Genomic DNA, 22,401 nt, shown 5'->3' on the forward strand with positions numbered 1-22,401 from the left:
CACTTCGCTACAGGCTGTTTGTAACCTCTGAAAGGATGTGAGACAATACAGCTCGCACCTTCTTTCATCAGGAGATGGAACTATAGGTTGGAGATTGACGTCACATTTGGGAAAACTCATTCGACTCAGAGTAATATTTTTAAGAGGGAGGGAGAATCCCGCTCTGAATACCTGTATTCCTCTTCCGAAACATTTTCCTGGTAATAGTATTGAGGATCTGTAAATTTTAAATTGTATAATGACTGTAGGCTATATTATGTCTCTGTTATTTAAACTGAAAAAGGTTTAAAGAAGGAAGATTGCCATGGTGTACACCTCATGTGTGTTGAAACATGGAAGTTTTCCAAATGCCACACTGATCACTGGCCCTATCGTGCTATGATGTAGCTTAGAATCAGAGGAAATCACCCAGCTTTCGGTTTATTTTAACTTCATAGATCGACATCCGTGGCAAAGTGGTTAGCACAGTGCTCTACGACTCCAGGGGGCCCGGGTTCGAATTCCGAGCATGGGATTTCTTTGCGAGAGTTTCTCCATCAGTTTCATGATATCATGACTCATCTTCACGATTGGCCAAAACCGAACTAAAATAAACCAAATAAAAAAATAATTTCATGCTATTTAGATTGTCGTCGCCTTGTAATCAAGGGGTCCCGGGTTCGATACCCGGTTGAAGCATATAGTGGTACGAACCCCACTTTAAACTGCAGGCCTAGTCCCGATTAGCCTTTCTGTGCATAAAGTGGACTTCAAGCAACAATTCAATCAACCAATTCAACCCAAACTGAAGATATTGAATTTTTTTGGGGTCTTTGTGATTGTTGTTATCGATTTTGAAATACGTAACTAAAAAGTCAAATCAGATTAGGCCAGATTTCTTCAAATATTATGAGAAATAAAGTTGTCCATGGCTTCGCCGCTATTAAACATTTAGAGGTGAGACTGGTATCATTTTAAAGATCTGTTTGAAGGCTATCAGTAGAGGCACATATTTTTGGTAAATATAAGAGCAAAATTTCGGTACAAAAAAAGTCGATTTCGGGTTCAAAAGCGGTAAATGAAATAAAATTTCGGTGTTATATCGGTGAATAATCACATCAAAATGCTATATAAAATGACATTTTGGTTTTAAAAATGTGAATATAATCCCAAATTTGATTTATAAACTGCACTTATTACACAAAATAAACTTATCCCTTCTAATAGCACATTTATGTAGTTACCAAGTATTAAGTTTATTCCTGTATAAAGGAGTCCATTTTTGCTTCTCAAATATTTACAGCAGAATTAATCAATTTTCCGTGAATTGCATAACTCACAGGATACTTCAGACTTCAGAAAGTGTCGCGTCGGTATATAAACGGTAAATTTCATGTTTAAGAGTATATTTCGCATTTTGCAGTTCATTTCACATTATTTCGTGACAAAACAGGTTAGGAAAATGCACCTCACACCTTTCGGAAAGAGGAAAAATGAACATTTTAGCATGTTATTTTATATTTCGTGTTTTCGTCAAAAACGAAATTTGCATGCCTCTAGCTATCAGCAACATTAAAACATTGATAGTTTTGAGATATTTTTTTTGAAACTCAAAAGTAGCTAGCATTTTTTTCTGATTGCCACCGTTCTCCGTAGAATTAGCAATACTTGAAGCGAGATATTTCACCCAAAACAGAAAATTCTCTGAGAGAACGAGTGCATTGAGAGCTGAAACAGAGTTTTGTGAATTCCCATTTCATGCCTCAAACATCAAGGACAAACGGGATACCCCCCTCCACACCCGCGCACACAAATTGCCCCTGAGAAGGCGTTTAACCCGATTGGCTTGCGAAAACCCACGGCATCGGCCTTTGACATTGACCGAACGCTCCAAGTTGATTTGAGCGACGAACTCTCATTAGCCTCAACACACCGCATCCGAAATTATGACTGGCAAGGTTTATCGAACGTTGGCGGCTTCTGCCTCATCAGCCGTGAACGACTTGCGTCCCGGGGGCGCTGAACTCCACTCCCTTTAATGGTTGCCGCTTCGGTTGTCAAAATCCCGTTTCAGAAGGTTTGGCGGAAAATTGTTAGAGATATATGGGAAAACAAACAGTTGGTGAAAGTTTGGAGGAAAGATGCTGACGGAATAGGGAAAACAGATATAATAAAGTTAGTAGGGAGATATTAAAGAAATATTGACGCAATAGGGAAAAACAGATTCCTAAGAGAAGGAAGTAACGATACAACACAATTGAGTGGAGTCTGGAGGGAAAACAAGTAGGAAATAGGGAAACAATTAATTATAAAGGGACATTTGGAGGAAAGAGTGAAGAAAGGAAACTTGCAGAGACAAATTAAGGAAATAGAACATTAATAAAGAAAAGTCTGGAGAAAATGGTGGGAAACAATAGATTAAAGCGTTTAGGAAAAATTGTAGAAATAGGGAGAACAATAATTAAAGGAAAATGTGGATGTGAGACATTTGGAGGAAATGGTAAAGTCACAGATGGGAATTTGGAGGGGAAATTGAGTTAATAGGGGGGACACATTTAATGGAAAGGAACTTGGAGAGAAAATATCGGAGAAATAGGTAGAAATATCTATGCTCCACCCTCCACTTCCTTGGAGGACCTGGGATTTTCTGATAGGGGTTTACTCCCCTTAGAAGGATCGGCTTCTCTATGCCTAAGAGTGAGGACGAGAAACCACCAGTCAGAGGAATTTGAAATAACAACAGGAGTTAAACAGGGAGATATACTATCACCATATCTATTTATAATCCTATTAGATGAAGTAATAAAGGAATGCCATATAAAAATGAAACAATTTCATGTAGGATACTGGAATATGAAATCAATTAAACTAACAGAGCTCATATACGCTGATGATATTATACTAATAGCTAATACACAGGCTAGTTTACAATATAAGCTAAATATTCTTAATGAAGAATTAAAGAAAAAGAATATGGAAATAAATACAGAGAAAACTAAAACAATGATAATTAGCAGAGAAAAGACAAACCATAAGTTAAAACTGAATAACAAACCTTTAGAACAAGTGACAAATTTCAAGTATCTTGGAGTAATTATAAACAGTCAAGGAAAAGAAGAGGAAGAAATAAGAGATAGAATCATGAAGACAGGAAAGCTATATCAAATGATAAACCGAGGATTTATAGGCAAAAAAGAAATATCTACCCAAACAAAATTCACTGTATATAAAACAATTTATATACCAACACTTACATATAGCAGTGAAAATTGGACAATGACTGGAAAACACCTGTAAAGTGTACAAACAATGGAAATTAGGTACCTTCGAAGAATAAGTGGGAAAACCAGAAAAGATCGGATAAGAAATCAAACCATTCGGCAATCTTTAAATGCTCAGCCACTACAAGAAACAGTTGAACGTAATCAACTCATATGGTTCGGCCATTTGAGCAGAATGAGTGAGACGAGACTGCCAAAGCAGATATGGGAAGCACGTCCACAAGGAACAAGACCAAAAGGAAGACCAAGAAAGACATGGAATATGAGTGTCAAAGAGATTTTGGAGAAACGAAGCATAAGATGGAAAGAGGCACAGGAAAAGGCGTTCGACAGAAATATCTGGAGAGCTCTCTGTAACCCCTCGACACCGGCAGGTAGAAGAGGACGCGACTAAGTAAGTAAAAGTAAGTAAGGTAGAAATATCAGGAGATTAACTTCAAAGATCTCACAAATACGAGGAGGATGCAATGAATGACCTTGGAAATCACTCAAATGACAATCATTCTTCCTCGTAGTACTACTTTCAGACTAACAAGGCTTTTGCGCATGAATCCACAGCCAATATAATAATTTGTTGTTTATCCTGTAGATGTACGTTCGTGAGTGTTCCCTCATCAGTTTTAATTATTATTATTCATCTTCATCGTCACGATAAAATCAAGAGAAAAGAGTCGTAAAGGGGAATAAAAGTGGATAAAGCTACTCTACAAGGAATTATCGTGGATAAAGTTTCAGGCACCATAGCCTCGTTATCAGAAAGCTTCCAGGATGTTATGCCAATAGGAGACGTTGACACCCTTGTACCGAGAGTGAGTTGATAATTATTTAAAAAAAAACAAAAAGAACATTGGAAAACTTTGGAAATTAACTGAGAGATATTGATGTAACCTTGAAGCACAGGGCCATACAGAGAACACAATAGCGCCTGAGCAAGATAGAAAGAAAACGCAACGCAAAAATGGCTATTAAACATTGATCCATCCGAATTTCAGCTGCTAAATTCATCCCTGAAGCACAATCGCAGACGGAAAACGAGAATGAATTTTGTTTCCGGCAGCCGCACGACGTTGCGCCGCCGCACACCGCGAGCATCTTTCAATTGAGAGCGTCCACTGTATAATTCAAGAGGACTGGAAAGATGGTCCGCGGGAGGGGCTGGCTATCTTCCAGGATAACGACCGTTATTCTCGAGCGGGGAGCCATTGCATGTGGATGAAGCGAGATACACGAAGTTTCGGACCGCAAGATGGCGCTATCATTTTCTCCCAGAATCCCAAGCGTCTTGAGAATTTTCGCTTCTTCTTTCAACGGTAACAACCTCGCTGTATAAGTTACTCCCTGCGCCGAAGAACAAGTCTGCTGCATTCTCTATACTCGCCGCATCGCTACCACCATACCTTGCAGGATGAAAAATTCGAACTATTGTAGTTTTTTCTTCGTATTTTCTGTCATTTTTGGCAAATCGTAACGATGAGGATAATATAGATTGCTCATTCCGATATTGCCGATTGTCTCTTAACTTAGTATCTATACAAAATCTGTGTAACATATAAACATAAACACTAACATCAAATATATCAGTTGCGATAATGTTTCGTTCGGAGAAAATAGCTTTCCCGTTTTTAAAAATGCAGCTGTGACATGGAGAGTGGAGATTCAATTTCATTATTTATGATTTTATGAAGCAATATTTTTCTCAAAGATTCAATATTTTCGTTCATGTACGTATTTGATGGGGATTGCAGCCTCTTCAACCATTTCCTATGGCACGCCCATGCACTCGTTGGGATCTATTTATGAATAACTACCATCTAATTTGTATATTATAGATGGTTTTTGCGCTTATTCTAGTTTTTTTTCGTTGCCTATAACGTCGTTGTAAATTGCTGTCCCGCCAGCGAATTTTCTTTTTCCAGTCAACTTGTGAATGCGGTTTCATTTCTTGCTCTCTGATTGGCTGTTGGAAAGTTACGGTGCTGTGATTGTGAGAATGTCTTATTTCCTATTTTTAGCGCAAATTTGCTGCTTTCTAATCTAATCTAACCTTACCTTACCTAACCTAACCTAAACTAACGTACAGCGCAAACAAGATATTCTCTCAATCACAGCACCGTAACTTTCCAACAGCCAATCGGAGAGCAAGAAATGAAACCGCGTTCACAAGTTGACTGGAAAAAGAAAATGCGCGTGGCGCGACATGAAACATATAGGTAGATGAGATGTGAGGTTTTGCAAATGAGAGAGAAGCGAAGACAGATAGGCAGAGGGGGAACTAGAAGCAGAGAGATAGAAGGGAAGTGAATAAGGAAACATAGGGAGAGATAACTAAAAATAGAGCAGAAGAGAGGGAGAAAGCGAGGCAGAGGGGGAATAGAGTAACACAGAAGCGAAGAGATCCAGGGAAAGGTAGAATTAGAGATATATTGAGAGAGAGAGAGAGAGAGAGAGGGAGAGAGAGTGGGAAACAAAAGGAAAGAGAGATAGAGAGAGGGAGAGGAGAGAGAAAGAGGGGAAGAGTGAGAGTGAGTGATAGAAAGAATGACAGAGAAGAGATATGGGGAGAGTGAGAGCTAGAGGGAGAGAGGAGAAGAGAGAGACACACAGAAGGGAGAGATGAGGAGAGAGAAATTTGGCAATGAAGAGAGAGAAGAAGAAGGAAGCGCAGAGATATATGGAGAGAGAGAGAGAACTAGCTATAGAGGGGAAGAGAGAGAAACAGAAGGTTATAGAGATAGAGAAAGGGAAGGAAGAGAGAGAGAGAGAAATAGAGATAAGAAAAGGAAGGGAGAGACGTAGAGGGGATTAGATTAGTGGTGTATACTGGTTTTAACGAGTGGGTAACCTCCGACCCTTGATTCATCCACCCACTCCTGAAGTCTCCCTGCAAATTTACCTCAGCATTCAGACAGGATATATGAATGTTTGTGTGGAAAATTTCACCTTATTGTTGCAACAACTATCGATTAATTGTTGCCATTGCAGTTAATCTACGTTTAGAATTTCAAATAATAAAACAAGAAAGTGTAAAAAACCTATAAAAGACAACCTGTAACATAGAATATGAAAGGAATGTGCTAGTGAAATAATCCATGCTGTTGGATTGATTGAGTTAGGTCTTTTTACGTCGCTTTTCTGCCAGTTTTGGCTATGATGAGTTTGGTTTGATTTGGTGTTTTAAGTCCACTTTATGCACAGTAAGGCTAATCGGGACTGGACCTACGGTTTAAAGTGGGATCCAATCGTGATGAGTGATGATATGATGAAATTGATGAAGGGACATTTACAAAGGCCGGTGTTCAAACCCTGGACCTCTGACGTTGTAGGGAGCTGTGCTAATCACTCCGCCACGGAGGTCGGTGTAATTCCTTGAAATTTTAATTTATTTAATTAATTATCTTCATCTTCACTATTTAAGCCTTTTCCCTTTGACAAATTCTGTTGAAATAGCGTAGATGAGGAAGACAGAAGCAAATGTAAAATGAGAATTAACATGGAATTGGTTTACAAATGTTATTCAGATTTCCCTGTTTCTCGCGCAGTTTCACGTGTATTTTCCCTACTTCCCTTTTCAGTATGTAATTTGTGAACCAAGAATTCCCGTTCCTGAGAAATTTCTCTGCTGTAAACAACAGACCTCCTACGATACAAAGACCATCGGGGAAGAATATGCAGAAGAGGGCGCCAGCCGAAGAAAGGGGTGGAGAGTGCGACTGGAGGACTCTCTCCAGAAAGAGGTTACCCTGGCCGCGGAATCACCGCGCCTTAGAAGCAGTGTTTCCTCCCCCTCTACCCTCCATGTCACCAAGGGATTTAAAGGGAGCAGGTGGAATCTCACCCTGCCGAGATTCCACCACCTGGAGAACGCCTCCCCGACATTCAGCGGCAAACGGCTGAAAACATTGGCGCGCTGGAAGCAAATAAATGTATAAATCAAAGATTGGTTCGGAAGAATATTGGGAAGAAAAAACAACTTTTTTTTCGAATTATAGCCGGCTCATCTCCGATTACCTAGATGACCCAGAGTATACGCCGCTGGATTAGAGAAAAAGAAAGAGAGAGAGAACGGTAAAGACAGAAAAACAAGGAAGAGGAAGATAGAGAGAGAGAGAGACGTTAAATCGCTTCCGTGAAGGTCTAGATTGAATCATACGATAAGTAATTAGTCTAATTAGCGGTTTGAATTGAATACGGATTCTTCCACGAGATTGTTCATTTTAATCAACGCCTTTCACGAAAAATACCTTCGGGCAGGCGGTGATTGCAGGAATCACACATAGATCCGTGTCAAACTCAGCTTTGAGGCTTTAGCTCAGCAATCTGAATGAGATTCTTGGAAATATTATTTTTAGCCTTTCATTTTTTGAACATTCCATTGACGTTGCCTGTAACCTAAATTAAAGATCCTTTGACCTCAAAGCATAGTCGGTTCGTCAGAGAACAATAGCGGCGGCTTTAAATTAATTGGATTATTGGCGTTGGGATTCTACGAGGAATTTGACTTTGCCACCTCCTTATAACGGGCATATTGATACTTTCATTTTTATTATTTGACGAGAACATTTTTTCCCCACTAATCGCGATCAGATGGCGATTGCGTTAAATTGATGAAGGGATCCTTCCAATGTACGAGTAACACCCAATTTGAGGTACGAATTAATTGAGGGGGCTCCTGGGAAAGGGACATATCCCAAATAAACAATTTTACGGGAGAAATGTCTTTGCCTGTGTAAAGGCCGAATCACACGGAACTAGTTTCCAGTAGGAATGTCCTAGTTAACGCTGGAAATGATGGCTGCCACGCTGGCTGCTAGACTGGTTTTGACGACTAGATTGTGTTCTAATTGCAACTGACTTTCTCTACTAGATTCTGTGGAACAGCAAATCAGAGTAAAAGTTTGGTCATGTGAGAAGATAATCCGTGATTTCCCGAGCGTTGTTTGTTTTCGTTCGCTGTTCGATGAAAGAAAAAAACATGGATGATGTGCATTCGTGTTCATTAATATTTAGGAACTTATTCAAAGTGTACACGACAAATGGTCTATAATGAAAATAATAAAAATCCTTATTACTAGGTCATTCAAATATAACCGGGACTGATTTTTTTTTTTTTTCCAAACAACCTGCCATGCGCAGCAGTTGTGCGTCCTTGGGAGAATAGAGCCACAACTCCCACCCTCCCTCTCGCGTAGGTAAGAACCTGCTCAGTCACGTCTGAGTGTTGCTAGAGTGATGAGCGAACAGAAGGTGCCGCGGAGCGTGGAACAACACATTGTGATCAAATTTCTCGTTGGAGAAAACGTCCAGCCATCTGAAACTTTGCAGAGACTCAAACAAAAGTATGGGGAAGAGTGTCTCTCACGAACCCGTGTGTTTGAGTGGTGTAAGTACTTCAGAGAGGGAAGAGAGCGCGTGGAGAAAGAACTGCATGATCGTCGGTTCTCCCAGACCCGTTAGTGATGGCAGGGGGACTGGCAGGGGGTTATCCATGTAGACTTTCTTACAGATGCCAGAACAGTCACTGCAGCTTATTACTCAGAACTCCTGACAACAGAAGTGAAGGAAAAGATCCAATCCAAGCGGAAGAGAGGTGGAAATCTGGTAGCCTTCCTTCAAGGCAATGCACGGCCTCATACAGCCAAAACAACTATGGCAACCCTCAGCAAATTGAAATCAGACCTTCTGCCACAACAGCCATACAGTCCCGATTTGGCCCAAAGTGATTTCTACCTGTTTGGAAGGCTTAAATCAGACTTGGAAGGCATGCGGTTTGCGGATAACGGCATCGGTAGTGTTCGGGAGTGGATACGCAGCCAACCGAAAAACTTTTATGAAAAGGGCATTAAGATGCTTCCAGAACGTTGGAGGGGAGTACTTTGAAGGGTGACATGTGCAAATAAGTTGACAATAACGGATTTGGTAAGAAAAATCAGTCCCGGTCATATTTGAATGACCTAGTATTACCAGTGTATTAAATGTTTGACATATTTAGTTGAACAAAATATTTTTTTAAGAACGAATCCTGCTTGTTGAGTTTACCTTCATTACCATATTTTCTTTCGAGCTAATTTCTAGCCCATGCATTTATTTTAATAATTTTAATTTTTAATAACGGCAGTAGCAATTCTCCTAAGACGTTCTTCAATTTGCTCGTCCATCATTTTAGCTTGTCTGCACTGCGCAATGTCTTGTGGGAACATAAGAACGGTGATAAGCATCGTGTGAGGCGAAAACTAGCAGGTGAACCAGTACACCACAACTAGTCCAACTCAATATGCTGACCAAGGCAGAAATTTATTTTATTAAAAACATAAACTAAACGTAACGTTTCAACCTTCTAGCAAGGTCTTCTTCAGACTCTGCACCATGTACAAATGTAACAAGGTACAAAACAGGACGATATATATACATGTAAAGAATGCCAGAGTGTGTACATAGGAGAAACGAAAAAGAGGCTGAAAGACAGGTTGAAACAACACAGGACATGACATAGAGTGGGATGAGGCTACGCAGATAGGAATAGAGAAGAGAATACTAGTGAGAAAATGGAAGGAGTCCAAGGAAATAGAGAAGAAAGGTGAAGAAGACACAATGAACTGGAATGGGTAACTGAAGATAAAGAAAGAATGGAAGAAGGTGTTAGAAAGAGTGGAAAGCACAAGAGAGAAAGAGGAGAGAAGAAGGAAGAAGAATGAAGGAAATAGAGCGTGAGATGGAGAGTCCAACCACATTCTAGATGAAAGAAAATATGTTTAGCCTTTTAGGTGAAAGTACAGTTGACAAGGGAAAGCCACCTGCTAGAATGTTCCAGAACAATTTTCTAATAGTCTGGAGGGAAGTAATTTTTGAGTATATATATCGTCCTATTCTTGTACCTTGTTACATTTGTACTTGGTGCAGAGTCTGAAGAGTCTGCTAGAAGGTTGAAACGTTACGTTTAGTTTATGTTTTATAATAAAATAAATTTCTGCCTTGGTCAGCATATTGAGTTTCTCATATCATGGAAACAAGGCTTAATGGTGTTATAACTACTAGTATAAGCGGAAAATCCAGCAGGAGATATAGCCTCGTGTGATTCAGGCATAACTTGGATAATGTCTAAAGTAACAAAAGGTGCCATGGAAATGTGGCACCGTTCTTGTAGAATTATCCTGCATTATAGTTATTGAAGAAGCGTGAAAAGTAACTTGCACTCTTTACAATTACAATATTCTGCTGTGTCGAACAGAATGTATGAATTGAATTGAATTTTTTTAAGTCCACTTTATTCACAGAAAGGCTAATCTGGACAGGACCTACAGTTTAAAGTGGGATCCGAACCACCATGTGCCTCCCGGGACCTCTTGATCACGCTACCACTGCGCCCTCAGAATGTTAGAAATATGCTCGTGATTAATTGAAAAAAATGCATCACTTTTGTCTTACGATTGGTACGTGCCCACCTTTTACTTTTTATCAACAGATGGTGCTTGGAAGAGAATGCTACATGTTTTTGTTGTAAATAGGATTGCTTTCATCTGGATATGAACCAAAAAGATTAAAAAATTCCACCTCTTTTTCAAAACAGTGTCATACATTAATTTTCAATACAGTTTACTACAAAGTATATGCGAATGTAATCTATGCGTAGACAACGTGTGTAGACAAGGACCTATTTTCTACCGCACAACACTGCTGACAATGTACGCGTATTTTTAAAAGTATGGATTTCGCGAAAGGTGTCCTCGTTGTATAAACATATCAAGTAGCGTTCTGCAGAATGAAACCCATGTCAACAGGTTGCTCGGTCGGTTTTTGCCGCCCGTGTTCTCCTACGCACTTCCTCCGGGGGCGCTTCGATTCTCAGAATTCAGAGAGCGGAAAATAAACGCGCTCTGCAAATCACGGGCAACGTCTGTCTGGATGGCGTGTCAACTGAGCATGGCGGGGGTGTGGTGATATGATTCTGATAAGAAAGTCAGTTAATTCATGAAAGCTACTGCGGTTTGGAAGCAGTTCCACGTCACTAGACTACAAGGTGAACGTGTTGGAAGCAATTACAAGCAGGCCCGTAGCGAGTGGTAAGCTGGGAGGGGCTGAAGCTTAGGGTGCCATTAATGTTTTAGGACAGCAAAGTCAGAATGTACGAGAAGAGATACATTCTGGTGACACACTGCTAGAATGTTCTCTTTCCCAAAGTAGTAGTAGTAGTAATATAGTATGTTATTAAAGAGTCAGAGTGTGTACATAGGGGGAACAAAAAAGAGACTGAAACACAGGTTGAAGCAACATAAGGATGACGTAAGATTAAAGAGGGAGAAAAATGCTATATTCACGGGACACGACATAGAATAGGAGAAGACTAGGAGAATAGGGAGGGAGAAGAGAGGAATAGTGAGGAAGTGGAAAGAAGCCAAGGAAATAAAGAAAGACGGAGAAGAAGAAATAATGAACTGCAATGGGGGGCTGAAAATTAACAAAGAATGGAAAGGAGGGTTAGAAAGAGTGGAAAGGATGAGATAAAGGAAGGAGAAAAGAAGAAGGGAGAAAAACGAAGAAAGAAAAGAGGATGGAAGGAGTCCAGGAGATAAGGAATCTGTCTAGGTTCATTAGTGGAGGTATTGATAAGGCCAAACTTTTACCAGGTACCTGTCAGGAGATTCCACACTCAGGAATTCCTGAAATGAAATGTTCTAAGATAAGGATTGGTGCCGTCGTGTTGTTTTGTGTATGGACCCTGTCTGGGAGTGTATATACTTTGTAACCTTCATTAATTTGTTGTGAAGTTTCGTCTGAAGAAGACCCTGTTAAAGGGTGAAAACGTTACGTTTTTATGTATATTTTTATACTATAAAAGTTTGTCTTGGTCAGCATTTTAATGTTTTATTATTAAAGACAGTAAGACACAACTGAAATATTGTAAAATATGCTAAACTTTTTTTCAAATCAGAAATGGAATCTATCAATTTTTAAATATAATCTATATTATCTTAAATTAGTTTTTCTTTGTTTCCTCATTTCAGAATTTTCAGGATGTAAATATCACAAACAATATTAGTTCAAAAAGAAAGCATCGAAGGACGCATTTAGCCACCCCCCGCACAATTTCCCAAACGCCCCCATAAACTTTTTGGCAAGAAAGCAATTTATGGTCAAGCTATAAATTTACCCTTATACCCGCTAAATGCGAACTTACACCACCTCTAAGTAGAACTTTCTGGACAAACCACTTGACGCACATAAAATGTCGTTGCTTGGTAGTGGGGAGGTGGAAGGGAGATGCCAACCTGGCATGGCTGTTCTTTGTGAGCTTTCCTTCATCCATTCCATCCTATCATTATTCATCCTCATCGTCACTATCAATCAAAATTGTCAGAAAAGCGACTTGAAATAACGCAACACACCCACATACAACGATTAATTTGTTTCATTTTACTTCGCTTTCTTACAGTTTCAGGTAATTGCGAAGATGAGGATGAAGGGTGATAAGATGAAATTGATGAAAGGACAATTACAATCACACATGACAGCACACAGAGGATTACACTGGCTGTGAGTCCAGACGCCAGAGCCTCGTTAGTCTCCAAGTTCCGTCCAAGAGAGGTTGGCATTTGAGTGTCTCCACAAAGTGCCACCCATTACACTACCATACATGCAGAAATACATACATATATACGAGGGCAAATCGAAAAGTCTTTGCCCCAACTTTTTTTTAGCCGAAATAGTAAACATGCAGGGAAATCAAAATATAGGAATTGTACTATGTACCTTGCACATAGTCACCACAGCAGTTCAGGCATTTGTCCCATCGCACCACTAGTTTGGAGATTCCGCTGTTGCAGAATTCGGCCGGTTGATCGTGGAACCACCACCGGACAGCGAGCATGGCTTCGTCGTCGTCGCAAATGAACCTCTGTCCTGCCAGGAACTTCTTCAGTGGACCGAACGCGTGGAAATCACTGGGGCGAGGTTTGGACTATGCGGTGCATGCTCCAGAATCTCCTATTCGAATGACTAAAATCTGTCGATGGTCCTGTTTGCCACATGAGGCCTGGCGTTATCGTGGAGGATAACCACATTGTCCACATCGAGAATCCCTTGGCGGGTTTTTTTCTGATGGCAGCTCGCAGACGTGAGAGTGTGCCACAATAGCTGTCAGCGTTGATGGTGTCACCTCGTGGCATGAAATCCAGCAGAAGCGGTCCTCGGCGATCCCAGAAGACCGTGAGCAATGTTTTCCGTTGTGAGCGAGGAACGAGAACGTCCCGCCCCGACTGGTCATTGTCGTGAAGGTGTTCTCGACCATTTACGAGCTCACAACACCACCACCGCACACTTCTCAAAGCGAGACACTTTTCCCCATACGTCGGCAGCATTTCCTCTCGATAGACGTTCGTCCAATGCTCCATAGAAAACGAATAACTCTTCGCTGCTCGTACGACGTGGACGTGTTGACTACTACAGTCATCTTTGCAAACTGACAGCAGCGCCGTGCCGCGGAGCAGCCGAGAGTCAACGCTGGAGCGTTCCAACCTATTGCATTGAATGTATATCTCGGTTTCTCAATCACACTACTATTTCGGCTTAAAAAAAATAGGGGCAAAGACTTTTCGATTTGTCCTCGTATATAGTGATGAAATTAATGTACACAATATTATTAGCTTAAGTTAGATTTCATTCATTTATGATGTGTGGTTCTCAATGAAATATACTGTTAATAGTTTCCCTAAATTATACCATTAAGTTTTTATATTTCTTGCATATTTTGATCTGCTTTCATCCAGGTATTCTTTATCGTGGTAGAACATGCCAAGGTTTGCTGGTGTAGAAGTGTCAGGGAGGTCAATAACCTAATGGCCCGACGCCAATGGAGGGTGTTGCCTTGAGGATTGATTACAATGTTGTCAGGTTATTTGCCATATCGCGGCGTCAAGGAGAAGCCCAGCAGGGCATTTTAGTCATCGCCTACTCCCCGGAGGTCAATTAGCAACAATGTGATACTCTTTGGTGATAGATCACGTTGGTTACGCTAATTTGATGTCCCTTCTAATAGCGATGTGAGAAGGGGAGACTTTTTCACACACAACTAGCGAGCGAATCCGAACGGGAGAATGGAATGTTTTTCTTGAACGCTCGCGTTATGTTTATTTCATTTGATTTTTGGTATTTTATCTGAAAGTAGAGTTCAACTAAAATTAAAAGTCTCTTGAGTTTTGAACCAATATTTGGTCCTAAACTTGACCTGATCTGATAGCACCATACTGCGTGACGTCACATATTAATCTAACTAACGATATACACGGAGATTCAGAAGTCTGGACCTAGCCATATCATTTCTACAGATATTATTGGACATGAATGTAACCATATGCAACATCTAGGATACCAAGTGCTGCATCGTTGATGCATGTTACAAACCTCCGCCATCTTAGATTTAACATATTATTTTCAAACGGGAATAGAGGCATAACATATCAAAATCGTGTGAAATTTTGTGCCAAATCGAATGGTGAAATTAATTTTCAGATATCTTTAATCCAGCTTAATCTAACTGATTAACCGATCATTTTTTAAATACGCTGACCTCCGTGGCGGAGTGGTTAGCACAGCACGCTACGGCGCCAGGTGTCCGGAGTTTGAATCCCGGCCTGGGAATGGCTGTTCTTTGTGAGTGTCTCTTGATGAATTTCATGATATCATCCTCATCTTTGCGATTAGTTAAAAGTGTCAGAAAAGTGAAGTAAAATAAACCAAGTCAATCAATTTTAAAATTCGATTAATCGATCACGTGTGGTTAATCGATTAACTTGTATCGTGAGGTAGAGGGAAACAAAATTGCTATGTGAATCCTGTGTACGAAAAAATCTGCATACCATTTGTTGAGGTACGATTGGCGGATCATTAGCGTGACCTTGTGCTTCTTGCATAAGTTCACCGCCAAAGATAACTCAATATTCAGTATGGTTTCGTTGTGTCGCTTCTCATCCCACAGAAGAAGACTTTTGTTCATTGATATTTAACTATTTCCCGGAATTGAAGTCGTTATGTTTACTGCTTGCGTATGAAATATTGAGCCCTCTGTTTACGTTCGTGTGCAGGGTGTCCACCAGTCAAAAGAAGTCAAGAAATCAACAGGTAGGTCAAGAAATGCAAGAAATTAAGCTTGTGGTCAAGAATTTGTGCTATTTTTTACAGTATAGTGAATTTACATTGTTATATACCTGTACTTTGATTTGATAAAATTGAATATTTGAAAATCTAAAATTGTATTTAGTTGTGTTTGTATTGTGTGTGAGTTTTTTCGCTTTGATTCTTAAGAATTTCATTCTTATATTCGTGAAGTTTTGTGCAAATATTAAAGTAATGTGGCCATTCCCCATCCAGGATCAAGTTTCAAGTATTAATTTTTACATGCAAACTACAGCTTCAGTTTTCATCTTAACCAGCCTTGTGGTAGGTTTTTTTTTCATTGAATAAAAATATCTATTTTCTTCATTTCAAACTATACCTAAGTAGGGGCCAATTAAGTATATGTTAAGAAAAAAGGAGAAAGAGTCAAGAAGATGGAAGGAAAGTCAAGAATCTTGGATTTGATATTTTGGTAGACACCCTAGTGTAAAATTGTACTCCATGGGAGGAAAAATGTCTACTTAATTGGACAGTCAAAGTATCTGCTTTTAGACAAAAGTAAGACAAAGTGATTTTCTTCGTATTCTTTATTCATACAAGTATGTTTTTAAGAATGAAATTTTCTTTTGTGTTTTTATGTAAGTCGAATTCAATTTTCTGTCATAAAAATATGATTTTTTTTGTACTTGAATCTTGCTTATGTGGAAGTACTGTATGTCGGTCATATATAATGTTTCTATTATTTGTGGAACAGGCACATTTAATGCTTAATAGCAATGTTTCTATCTCGATAATGATCAGCCCAGTGGCAATAAAATGCATATCAAAATTATGGTCTTGGATGATCGTCTTGCACAGATGTACGGCCGTCTTTACTGCGGTTAGGAGTACTATTGTTGTTTTGTTCTTGAAGCCTTCTGCGAATTTCGCTCGGTTTTACGCTTTCATCCACAACAAATGCCATTACAACATGCTGTTCCACGTTTCCTCTCACAGGCTTGTCCGCCATCTTGTTTAGCAAGTGACGTTAGCGTTTCACGTGGTGGTGGTGGACACTTTCCTTGGCGGAGTGGTTAGCACAGCGCGTTACGACGCCTCGGCTCCCAGGTTCGAATCCCGACCTGGACATGGATATTCTTTGTCAGTATACATTCGTCAGTTTCCTCATATCATACTCATCGTCGCGATTAGCCAAAAGTGTCAGAAAAGTGACGCTAAATACAAAAATCAACTCAATAGCAGACATTTGTCTCTTATAAGTAAAGTCTTTCATATACGTCTTCTGTACCGTTATTTTGAAAACTCTGAAGGTTTGATTTGAACGACCCGCGAGTATAGTATACAGGGTGTGTGTGGGTGTGTGTGTGTAAAAGTAGACATGCAGTTGTTACTTTGTACATTGTACAGGAGAGTTTTATTGCTGATGGCAAGCAATTTAAATAGGTAATAGAAAGTTGTTAATTCTCATTTATATGTAATACATACACTTCTCACAAAAAGTTTGGAATTTTGTTATATTAGGCGATAGGTTTTCATTGATTGATTGATTTGGTGTTTTAAGTCCACTTTATGCACAGAAAGGGTAATCGGGACTGGACCTAAAGTTTAAAGTGGGATCCGAACCTCTACGTTCCTCCTCCTGCAATCGAACCCGGGACCCCTTGATTACAAGGCGACGATGATTAGATGATAAGTGATAGGCAGGGTGGCATATATCAGCGAAAACAAGAGAACGTGCCGCAGACAAATACCATGTGTTGTTGAATTCCAAGATCTTGCCTATCACGTATTGCCTAATGTAACAATATTCCAAACTCTTCGTGAGGAGTGTATTTAATATATTGTACAGGGTGAGGCCAAAGTCAGGTTACATAGGAAAACAAATAAGTGCATACGAACATACAGATCATTGATACTTTATTGTTATAGTTACAGTAGCTACATGTTCAATATGCTTCAATTCGGTGCTCCTAGTTGCGCGTAAGACATCTGCTAGTGTGGTGGGAGGGATTTGAGAGATGGCGCCTGCGACCTTCTCTTTAAAGTGGTCCAAGTTCTTCATTTTCTTAGCATGCACGATTGTCTTTTCGTGTCCCCACAAGTAATAATCCAGGGGTGTTAGGTCTGGCGACCGTGGTGGCAATTCACATAACCCTGACTTTTGTCTCACCCTATATATTATTACAAGTAACTTTTTACTTGAATTTACTTGCACGTTCCGTAACCATACAGCTACCTATTTTTTCATTCCTCTGTACAATATAGTTTTATTAAATATTTAAATGAGAACTAGCTATTGATAAAGGCTCGATGAACAGTTCATTCCAAGAGGTCGAACAATTCAATGTGGCAAGGAGTGAACCAATCGCACAGCATTTCTACAAACAGGATGCCAATTTCCTTAATTGACCCGTGCGTTCTTCGGGCGAGTTAGATGGATGGGACGGGTGGAAGATGAATAATCCATGGAGAAGCCAGGGAGGCAGGATCGATCGGGATCCTTTGAACTGCTCTTCGATCGGTTGTCGTCTGATCCGAGCCGAAGATCGCGTGCCAGGGCCTCAATCAATCAATCAATGCCCTTACGTCATTATTTACTTTAATGCTCTTCTGTTTACAAAGTTTCAGGGACGACTGCAATTGAGTTTCGTTCGTCTCTTTGTTGTGGCGCGTTCTCGTGTAATTGTACAAGGTCACGAAGGAAGTATCAGAATCCGCTCCCCTCCTCAAAGTTTCCAAGTATTAATAATAAATAAGAAAAACCAATGTTTGCTGTTCGTTTGTGATTGATGATAAGTAAAAGGTGAGAACTACGACAATTAAAGTTTTTTGGAAATACTAATTGTTATCGTCGAAATGGATCTAATAATAATATTACATGAACAAGCAAAAGGCCTCCCGATGGGGTAGTGGTAATATGGTCTCATTGTGATCAAGGGGTCCCGGGTTGGATACCCGCTGGAGACACAGAGTGGATCTGATCTCACTTTAAATTTAAAGTCCAGTCCCAAATAGCCAATCTATGCATAAAGTGGACTCAAAACATAAATTCAAAAAGCTCAAACTTAAAAATAATTAGTTATTATTTTCGTACTTTTCAAGATACCGACATTATAATATATTCCACCTGTGTTCTCAGTATTTTTGGTTCATACATTGAGGTCTCATCAGCACTTCACATCCATCCGCCTCTAGTTACCGGGATGTACTACGTGAAAGGTAAGATTCACGTTTGAGAGCCTCTCGAAAAGACACTACGATTGATTGATTTTGGTTTATTTTACTTCGCATTTCTGCCACTTTTCGCTAATCGCGAAGATGAGGATGAGTGATGGATGATATGATGCAATTGATGAAGAAACACTCACAAAGAGCGCCCACGGCCAGGCCGAGATTCGAGCCCGGGACCAATACAGTACAAATCAACCTGTGCACAGAAGCAAACTTCCAACATAGAGAATTCTTTGCTTACCACGCTGCCTGAGATGAGACGTGTTCTTCAGGAACAGTTCTCCCGTCTCCGGGTCCAGCCGCAGATGGTTGACCGGCTCCTGCAGCCTGTAGGTGACTTTCCCGCTGCTCCCTGAAGCGTTGAGCAGAGCTGTAGCTCTCAGCAAGAACTCTCCGTCAGCATCCGCTGGAACCTTGAGATGGACCACGGGCTGCTGGAAGTACAAGGCAGAGCCTGGAAAGACAGAGAGACGTCCGTTAGATGAAAGGAAGTAGGGTAACAGAATACATACAGGATGTACCAAAACTCACTGATATTTCTATAATCTCTTTAGAATAGGAGCTACCTAACCCATTTGGACATCTTCGCATGGCGATTCTTCAAATCAAAGTACTCCTTTCCGCTCCTGTTACAGCCCTACAGTCCCTTTTGGAATGATCCCAAACGTCTCTACCTCGTAGTACACTTGGACTGCATTTTGCAGGCTAACGAGGTTCTGGCATCTGGATTCATGGTGTCTGCCAGTCATAAAAGTCAAGAAAAAGTGAAGAAATCAACAAGTAGGCCAAGAAGTCAATAAAAAGTCGAGAAATTAAACTTGTGGTCAATAGTTTTTGCTATTCAATCATTCATTGATTTAGTTCATTTTACTTCACTTTTCTACCCCTTTGGCTAATCGCGAAGATGAGGATAAATGGTGGTGAGGTAAGATGAATGAAGGGATAATCACAAATATATAGGGACTACAACACGAGTCCCACATAAGATTATTCTGGCTGTTAGTCCTGACGCCAGAGCCTCGCTAATCTGCCAAGGATCCATTAAAAAATAAAGAAGTCAAATTCTTTTGTTAAATTCAGCTTCAGTTTTCATCTTAATTGACCTTTTGGTAGTTATTTTTCATTAAATATATATTTATTTTCTTCATTGCTAATTTCCAACTTTACCTAAGTAGGATCGAATAAATAAAGGTAAAGGAAGTCGTCAAGATTTATGGATTTGTTATTTTGGCAGACATCTTGATAATCCTCTGTAGGACTCTTGTTCTGTCCTGTCCATGTACGTTTATGCTTGTCCCTTCATCAATTTAATCTTATCGCCACTTATTCTCATCTTCGCGATTATCAAAAAGTGGCAGAACAGCGAAGTAGAATCAATGAAATCAGTTAAGAATCAAACCAATTACAGGGTGGCTCCTCACAGGGAATTATGTGTGAATTATTGGCTCCGGGAATTCAGCGTGAATTTTACTTCGTAGACGTGAAAAGTTGCATCTTTTATTAATCCAAATACCATTCAAGCTATACATATTTATAAATGCTCTGGTGTACGTTTTTCACAGTCTAACTTTTGCGTTTATCGAGAAAGTAAAATAATGTTGCAGTGGAAAATTAAAAAGATTTCCCTCAGTCCGTATACTTTGATAACGTTCTTGGCATATAAATTCCTCTGACAGACATAGCAAGTTATGTGATGGCGTCAAATCTACCTTTTTTCGAGATTTTAAGCTACTTTTTTTCATGACGGAAATTGGACTGCGTTTAGCGTCAGTTCATTGTCTGTCTGGAAACTTTGGAATCACAATGATTCTTTATATTGTTAGTATATTTGTGTGTGGGGGGGGGGGGGTGGTAATAAGTAGGACCCGGATTCTCAGGTTTTAACCTATTTTATTCCTTACTTGGTAACGTCACTATTCCAATATATATTTTCGTTTTAGCCATTTCTTAATGAAATACATGAATCCTATAGGTCCTAATAACGGCTAAAAGGAGTTATAGATCCTAAAAAGGTTAAATTGAACTTTTCAGCTAAATAAATGTAAAAAAAAAATGCTGAAACCTTGTTTTGTTTCATCAGAGTGAACACATTGTTAACTGTACGGCAATATGAAAACGTATTTTCAATCCCCCCCCTGTCTCTCTCTCACACACACACACACAGAAGGGGGAATGGAAATGAGAGAAGGGAAAGGGCATGAGAAAAAAAAGGGAAGCAAAGTTGGCATTACAAAAGAAATAGCTTAACTATGACACGTTTTAAATTTTTATTATTTTCTGTATTTTCTAAAAACTGTGTTTTTTGTATACTTTAAGTTTAGTAAACATGTAATATGTGAAGGTAAATGTGTTTGCAGTATTGATGCTCATGTAAATGCAAAGATTTGTGATTGATTTCAATAAAAATACGGGTAAGTAAAAAAATCTAAAAAGGGCTAAATCATCTCTTTATAAAGCCTAAAATGATGTCTATAAAATCCTAAAAGTCCGGGCCCTTCAACGAAACTCTTAGTTGTGTCCTTGAATTTTTGGAAAGTTCGTCTTGAAAACCGAGAATTATACTTGGAATTTTTTCAGGATATTAGAGTAGCCACCCTGAATTAGCTTATTTGAGTATGAAGTGAGCTTGAAACAAAATCCTTTGCCTTAAGGTGCGAGGGAGTGAGTTAAGTGAAGCTTTTAATAGGGAGTGACTTCATGCTGGACATTCCAGTTACGAGGCAATTGCTCTGTACTCTCTAGTTCTCTATCGATTCTCTCCTTCGTGAAACGGACAAGAGCACGCCAGATGCCGATAAGGAGTCAGCCACGTAAAGGTCAGAATTTCGTGCCGCACCATTTGGAAACTCAAGGCCGGCAGGAAAAATGCAAGTGGACCGTATGTATTCACTGAACGAGAGAGAGAGAGAGAGAGAGAGAGAGTGCCACTGAAGTATTTGCTATTCGATATCAAATGGAGAGAAAGAGAACGCGTGTAATATGATGTTTTCCAGGCCTTTACCCACGAGATCAGAGTTCCCGAACGACCAGTTTCGTCTCATTGGACCTGACGTGGGATTTGACCTTTATAGCTTGTAACCCTGCAGCGAATAAAGTTCAGAGCCAGGCACATATCTATGGGAAGGGTGTGGGAGTACCAACTAAGTGTCTCAGGAATATTGTATAATGTGGTAATATAATTTATAGGTGTATACATAATACGAATGTACACAGTCCATCCAGAGGGAAAGGTGACTAATGAGAAATGAAAGACAAGACGTTGTGGACTGGTTGTTTACAATAACGTTTATACCTCGTGAGTCAATACATGCACTGAAGCGGTTGTAGAACTTTGTGAAGCAGTCTTGGTACTCCTGTTTCGGAATTGCCTCCAAAATCGCGGTCGAAGCCTTTTGGATGTCTGGAATGGTGTCAAACGCATTCCTTTCAACGCCAATTTCAGTTTTGGAAATAGCCAGACGTCGCATGGAGCTAAATCTGGAGAATATGGGGGGTGATTGAGCTCCACTATCCCTTTTTGGCCAAAAACTGGCGTAACAACCTGCTCTTGTGCACGGGTGCATTGTCGTGAAACAGAGACCACGAGCCCTGTTCCCGATGTTTAGGCCGAACTCAACGAATCCTGGCCAATACGTAGCGTTCCTCTGAACGCGGGGATCTTAAATAGGGATGTACTGTTAGTACTAGTTGATGGTAGAGACAGCCCTGAACGGGCAGGTACAAATATCTAACTATTCATTAAAATAGACTCATGATTCGTTTCTAGACTGAAGTGAGCAATGCAAATGGCAGAATGGGTGTAGAC

At 39.9% G+C, this 22,401-nt stretch overlaps 1 protein-coding gene across 2 annotated transcripts in view; it reads right to left on the reverse strand.

Moving 5' to 3' along the window:
- Nucleotides 1-22,401, reverse strand: part of Ret (protein kinase receptor Ret oncogene) — a 349,319-nt gene that overhangs the window by 147,982 nt on the left and 178,936 nt on the right. For both annotated transcript variants that reach the window (XM_083134370.1, XM_083134369.1), the window contains exon 2: nt 18,838-19,050. In XM_083134370.1, coding sequence (XP_082990496.1) covers nt 18,838-19,050 — 213 coding nt within the window. The remainder of the gene's footprint in view (nt 1-18,837; nt 19,051-22,401) is intronic.

The sequence above is a fragment of the Lepisma saccharinum genome, chromosome 13, assembly GCF_977018435.1.
Source record: "Lepisma saccharinum chromosome 13, izLepSacc3.1, whole genome shotgun sequence".
Taxonomy (NCBI): Eukaryota; Metazoa; Arthropoda; class Insecta; order Zygentoma; family Lepismatidae; genus Lepisma; species Lepisma saccharinum.